Below are 7,314 nucleotides of genomic sequence, written 5' to 3' on the forward strand. Positions count from 1 at the left end.
CTCTCACTCTCCACACAAAGTTCAGGTGTGAATCTCTGTATCTCATCTCATCTAGTGTAGGAGGAATGTTCTCTGATGATCATTGAGCAAGACAGTGATCTATGAGATAACAGAATGTCATTAAGAGTCATATTATGACTATGTTTCTTCAGCAGAGCAGTATAATTTTGTTTTTCATAGGTCCCTGGCCTATATCTCAGGTTCTTGGCCCCTTCAGTACTGCCAGGAATGGGTTCCATTCATCCACTTAAGGACATCTAGGCTGTTTCTCATTTCTGACTATTGTGAATAGACTAGTGATGGACATGGTTGAGTAAGTGTTTCTATAATAGGATGAAACATCCTTTGGGTATATGTCCAAGAGTGGTATAGGTGGATCTTGAAGTAGATCTATTCCAAGCTTCCTGAAAAACAGACACACTGATTTCCATAACGGCTGTACAATTACAATTGTGCACTCCCATTAGCAATGGATGAGTGTTCCCCTTACTCCACATCCTGGCCACCATGAGCTGTCACTTGTTTTTCAGATCTTGGCTATTCTGGTGGTATAAGATGAATTGTCATAGTAGTTTTGATTTGGATTTCTATGAGAACCCTTTACAGAAACATTTGATCAAGGTATAAATGACTGAAGATAAAGGTCATGGGTGCTCCTTAGTCTCAGAGCAGTAGAGGAAATAATATATATGGTAGTGTTAAAGGAAACAATATATATATGTATATATATATGGAAACAATATATATATAGTAGTGTTTTATATCAACCTTTCAAGATATATTAAAATGTTGTAACATGTCACTCAGAATAAACTCAACATTTCCAGTTTGACATTAAAGGGTGAATGAGAGAGAACTTATAAACAAGACAGCAGGAAAGCGTTATGTCTTCTAGGGAGGACAGAAATCACAAACCAATGTCTGTGTCATGGAAGGGAGAAAAGAGACAAGGGGAGTCTCACAGCAATAGGCACTAACAAGTCCATTTGTAAGAGCAGCATAGACAGAACAAAGTCATCAGGAACAAACGACCTGGGTTCTGGGCTAAATTTTGAGCATCCAGCAAAGTTCCCCATGGTGAGAGAAGTATAATGATACCAGCTCCCAGCAGTGAGGAAACTAAAGTCCTTGCAGACCTCTAATATATGGTGCTATAAGCCCAGCCCTTAGAGCTCTGGAGATCAATATAGACCTAAACATCACATTGATGAATCAGGACTACATACTGAGGGAGATCACTTATCCTGCTGAGAAGACCAAGGCCCATCTTCCTAGGCCAGGAGTTCCTTCTAGGAGTGCTGCATTTGAGGGCATCAAGGACCTGGCCTTGAGAAAACAAAGTCCTTGTTTAGGCCACATAGGAAATTATTATATTGGCTTTTACATACTTGGGCAAGAGTGTCTTCAATGAAGTGTGACTCCCTTGCACCTGGGTCTCCCAGAGGCACATGGACATTGAGCTTTAACTCTCATTCTTGTGTCCTATGTCATTATTTGTGACTTATGAAGGAATTGTCTACGCAGGAGAGAGGCACAGTAACAGATAAGGAAAGATTATCTGAATATGCAGGATTGTTTGATCAGAGAATAAGAGTAAATTGTTAAAAATGGATTTTTATTTCCAAAAATAAGAAACCAAAAATCCTAATTAATGTGTGAATACAACTGTAAAGTGTGTCAGTGAGGGTATTATCTGACACAGTATCACTATAACACTCCAGACACAGCTATGAAATAAAGAGAAGCTTATGTTTGATCCTTGTTCATGAAGTCCCAGCTAATGTTTAGTTGATCATATATGTTTGTGGAACATGTGAGGTTGTCACATCATGAGAGAAAGAGAGAAAGAGAGAGAGACAGAGACAGGGACAGAGACAGAGACAGAGAGACATACAGACAGACAGAAACAGAGACTGACATAGACAGACAGAGACAGAGAGACAGATAGAGAGCCACATTGGGGTGATCCCTTTTGTGGATATGTTCCAATGACCTAAAGCCCTCTCTCTAAGTTCCAATATATTGAAAGCATATTAAAACCACATCACTTGGACAAATAATTTACATATTCAATTTACAACAAAAGCATAACACCATGCTAGAATTAGAATCTAGAAATATATGGCAGATTGAGAAAAGTTTATGTTGACTGGTGGAAAATATTTGTGATGAGAACAGGACCTTTTGAGGTGTGTGGGGAATGATGATCATGGAGTTGAAGTGCAGGCATGTAGAAGAGTACTGAGAAACTGTCAGATTCCATAATCAGCTTCTGAGCTCAGCAGTGCTTGAGTTAAGTAGGAGACAAAGGTGGAGTTTCCGAAGTCAATGAAATAGGAATAATCAGTACTGGGTCTCAGTCCTTCGGGGAAAGAAAGCAAAGAAAAGGAAAGCTCTTTCCTGAGCTAAGAGCTCTTCATATCCTATGTACTTCTATCACATCAACATTCCCAGTCTTTCCTCTAGCACTTCTTATTGGCCCCTACTCCCTTTAAAGGACATATGTGTCCTGAATGACAGCACTACTACTGCCATTATCGTAAGTCAGTGTGCTTCCTAACTGCACTCTACATACTTAAACTTATACCCACAAAGTAAGAGCTGCTCCCACTCTTCATAAAAGAAGCTCCTTTTATAGCAGGAGACCATTACAGCAAGACACAACTGGTCAAAATGAAAAGATTAACTGGCCATGGGTTGCCCAGCTCAAGCTGAATATATCTGTAAGGAAAACCCTGCACTTAAGGCTCAGGGGACATCACAGAAGAGGACAGAGAGGGTTGTAAGAGATGTGGAAGTCTGCTGTGAGAGCATGCCTTCTACGACAGGGAAGCTACACCCATGAAATATCAACAACATGGCTGTATAAAAAAACTGTACAATTCCATTACCGGTTGGCAAAGCATTGTAGATGGGGCCTCACTTCTTGATGAAGAGCTAAAAACCAATTAACAACTGCTGAAGGAGAGAGAGAGAGAGAGAGAGAGAGAGAGAGAGAGAGAGAGAGATAACATTCTCTAGGGATGAGTGACTGATTGGTTACCTAATACCAAGTAGTCAGTCCCAGAAGCAAATACATGCAGGCAACAGGGGACAGACTAAGCAGGTTGTGCTTATGTGTTTATCACTTATGTGTATTTGTAATAACAATGGTTAAAAAACAGGAGGCTGTGAGTTTGGGAGATAAGAGACATGGGACATTAGGAGGGAAAGAGAAAAGAGGTAATTATATTCTAATTAAATAAAAAGCTCCCTCATGTATGATACTGGGGCAATTTTAAGCAGAGCATGATTTAGCAGAATAATAGTAGTAGGTTCTCTCCTAGGGCCTAGGAGCTACCTAGCCACAGGTCCTTGGCCTGATACTGTTGCTGGATCTGTATTTTCTTTTGTGGAAAAGCTCAATCACTAAGTGGTTGTTTTACTCCTGTAATAGTGGCATGAACCACTATTGGGTTAGTGGAAATGTCTGGCTAGGCAAGTCTCTACTGTAGCTCTCAGGGTCCACAGATGGGTGAGATTGAGATCTTTTTCTCTTCTCTTGTATCATGTACAACACCTCCAAGCACTATGTATGCTACCTAGTAGGGATGAAACTTCCAGGTGAGTACCAGCTGGATCTCTCCATATTTCATTACTCAACTATACTATGTTTTAAGCAGGATGACCTTACTGTCATGTGATGGAAAGGAAATAAAGCAATTGTAATGGCCTGCAATATTTGGGGGTCTCCAAGGAATTAACCTATTCTTAGAACTTGGATATTTATTTGTTAGTCTGAGGTATCTCATAGAATCATTGCACCCTGTTATAAGGTGTTGTATTTACCACAGTGAAAATGGACCACAAGTATACAATAATTTTCACTTTAAGAGTTTTAATGATAGAGAGTGGGAGAAAGGGAGAAGGGGGTGTGCTCAGGCCTGTCTGGAAGAAACATGAGGGAAAGAGGATGTGGGATGGGCGGGTCCACTTTTAAAGGTAGCTCAGCACATAAATATAGGGGCTTACATAGCCGTGCCACACATGGGTATAGATTATGTGGTCACGCTGTGCATGCACAAACATTACATAGGACATAAGGCCTTGGGATGTCTTGTTAGTCTATGTTGTCGCATAGAAGCATTGTTACCCTGTCATAAGGCAATTCCATTTTAAATCTTTTAAAAACATGCATATGTAGAAAGCTTCTACAGTAGTAGGTTCCATATGCCTTTTATACAATGCCTTTATTGTTATTTATCACTCTCTATATTCCCTCCTGTACACTGCTTTTCTATGCCTAACCCTAATTTAGTCATCCTTGTTCTGTTAGTCCCCTTTAACGTTTTATACCACTGAGCTCTATCTCCCCTCCTTTGAAATTCTCTTTTATGGTTCTTTACTAATTTCCATATCTATATGGATTTTCCATATGAAACATACACATATGAAGATTTGAAGCTAACATTCACACATGAGAGAAAACTTGTGTATTAGTTGGTGTTTCTATTGCTGTAAATAGACACCATGACCACATTAACTCTTGTAAAGGAAAAACATTTAGTTGGGGTGACTTACAGTGTCAGAGGTTTAGTCCATCATCATAGCAGGACATGGAAACATAGGCATACATGGTGCTAGAGAGGAGCTGCGAGTTCTATATCTTGATCTGCTGGCAATGGGAAGTGAACTGAGATACTGGGCATAGCTTAAGCATAGGATTTGTCAAAAGTCTGCCCCCACAGTGAAACAATTCCTTTAACAAGGCCACACCTACTCCAACAAAGCCACACCTCCTAATACTGCCACAAATATGAGCTTATGGGTGGCTAATTACATTCAAACTATTACAACATGCAACATTTATCTATCTGGTTCTGTGTTACCTTACTCAAAATGATTGTGCTCAGAGTTCCATAAACTTACATTACTAAGTAATTAAGAATCTAAGAAATGAAATGGGAAATATACATTTTGGAAGGCTTGATGTTTTCCCAAATATTATATAGGGAAACACTGCAGATTGGATTTGTACCTGGTAGGAGCTAATGGGGAATGTGGGCTCACTCCTCTCAATGCCCCAAGGTCTATCATTTTTTAGTCTTGTTCATTCCTCTATTCTGGCTTCTTAGAAACCTGATTTTCAGGCTGGATCATCCAGATTTACATCTAAGTGTGTGTTAGCAACCCTTTACTAGGGAAAAGAAAAGAGCTATAAAATTTAACCTCTTTTCTGTACCAACTATGTGGAATATCCCTCTGGAATGTGCTTTATCCCATTCTCAAACTAATCCTTTATCCTGTGATATAGAAGGATGCATGATGCCAACTGTCTTCAACTTTTCTTTCTAGGAAATTATGATAAATTCCTTCAAATGTAATCTGTAATTTTGAGGCTTTTCAAATGTGTACAAACTACTTACACACTGAATTTGTGGTCCTGACTCCACCACTGAAGCAGTCCAGAGGATGAGCCACGAGGTGTTCTCCCAGACCTTTCTGATGTCTGGATGTCAAGAAGCCCTGAGCCCACATTTTCAATCTTTACTCTATTTAGAGACCAGGTCATCACTCAAAAACTTGATAAAACATGTTGATTTTAGGAGGACATCTGGGTTAGTCATTTTAACCTATCCTCTGCTCTATCAGGGATATAGTCTCTGACAGTTGTGAGGTAGCTGCTTAAAATTTTGTTTGTATTTTGAGGTAGGGAACTTTGGGATGCCAAGTCTCTTTGATTTCCAGAAAAATGTAAATGAAAAGCCAAGCCCTCCTGAGAATTTTCAAGTTATGATATTACATGTGTGATCTAAAACTTTCTTTAGGGAGAGAGACTTAAGGATTCCATTTAAAATATAAGGCATATTCATGCCTGAATGAGCCTCAGGTTTCAGTTAAATGCAGATCATTTTTTTGCTGATACAATGTGTGCAAGTCTATAAACCATATTCTGGGTTTCTCCTGAAGGTAATTGATTCATATAGAGCAGCTTCTTTGGTGCATCTATTGGAGCAAGTGGGTTCCTTCGATTTCACCATCTTCAGATATCCTGACTTCTACTGCACCTGGTGACAGTGGAGTTCATGTTCTTTGTGATATTTGCCACCCACAAAAGGAACCAGAACATCGGAAAGAGTAGTAACTCTTGGTGCATATGGATAGGTATGAAAATCTAGCTGTACAGAAAGCACAGGTGATTGTGCAGAGCCCTGAGGGCTAGTGATTGTAACAGTCAGAAGTGTTTTAGGGAGGGCAGAAACTTTGAGCACAGGCACCTGCCCTGGATCGATGTCTCCTCCAGCCACCAGAGGGCACTGCCAGCCACAAACTTGCTTGGTGTTGCCAGGCTCTCAGCTGATTTCTCCTTGCCCAGAAGCATTTCCTGTGCTTGAAAAAGTAAGTTCTCTCCAATTTTCTTTCTAGCTGGTACCCGAGCTAATGTTGAAGGAGGGGCTTTCACAGGCTCCAGGACAGGAGATATTTGCATAGCGATGATCCACTCTGGGTGCAGGGACAGATAAGAAGTCTCTGACTCTCATTAGGTTGTGTGTCTCCAAGAGAACCTGAATGCATCTCCAGCATGACCTGCCTTCCAGTTCTCCTCATTTTATTTGCTCATTGCTCAGGTGACTGCTTACATGTAATTTTGAGAATGTGAACAGGGAAAATGATAGTCTCTTCTTAGATTCCTAGAAACAGGTATTGTTTGGTCCTCACTAATGCTGTTTCACTCAATCCTCACAGGGTCTTGGGCTGAGGTTGTGTTCACTCAGCCCAAGTCAGTGTCTGGATCTTTGGGGCAGAAGATCACCATCTCTTGCACTCGCAGTAGTGGAAACATTGGAAGCAATTATGTATACTGGTATCAGCAGCGCTCAGCAAACTCACCCCGTCTGCTCATCTATGAGTATGATCAAAGACCTTCTGGGGTACCAGATAGGTTCTCTGGCTCCAAGGACAGCTCCTCCAACTCTGGCATCCTAACTATCTCTGGGTTGCAGCCTGAGGATGAAGCTGACTACTACTGCCTGTCTGGTTATGACAGTGTTCCACACAGAGCCCCAGATTTATGGGGAACTGAGACAAAAACTCTCTAGAGCATCACCACCATCTGTTGCCTTCAACCTTGGAAAATTGAGTTTTTCTGTCTTGTTTTGGAAATTTCTGTTAAATAGTCCCATTATTTCCTAAAATATAACTTACTCCCTGTCTGTCTGTCTGTCCATCCGTCCATCCAACCATCCATATCTATGTATCTATGTATCTATCTATGTATCTATGTATCTACATATCATTCTCTCTCTCTCTTTCTCTCTCTCTCTCTCTCTCTCT

The 7,314-nt window shown here is 40.5% G+C and overlaps 1 gene segment (V, D, J or C); it reads left to right on the top strand.

Annotated features, from left to right (window-relative positions):
• Positions 1 to 3,548: 3,548 nt before the first annotated feature.
• LOC128111654 (immunoglobulin lambda variable 6-57-like) lies at positions 3,549 to 7,079 on the top strand. The segment is given in 2 exon segments: positions 3,549 to 3,603; positions 6,727 to 7,079. Coding segments are annotated over 2 exon segments (408 nt in total).
• Positions 7,080 to 7,314: the final 235 nt, after the last annotated feature.

The sequence above is a fragment of the Peromyscus californicus genome, unplaced genomic scaffold (assembly GCF_007827085.1).
Source record: "Peromyscus californicus insignis strain IS unplaced genomic scaffold, ASM782708v3 Scaffold_16__1_contigs__length_79575227, whole genome shotgun sequence".
Taxonomy (NCBI): domain Eukaryota; kingdom Metazoa; phylum Chordata; class Mammalia; order Rodentia; family Cricetidae; genus Peromyscus; species Peromyscus californicus.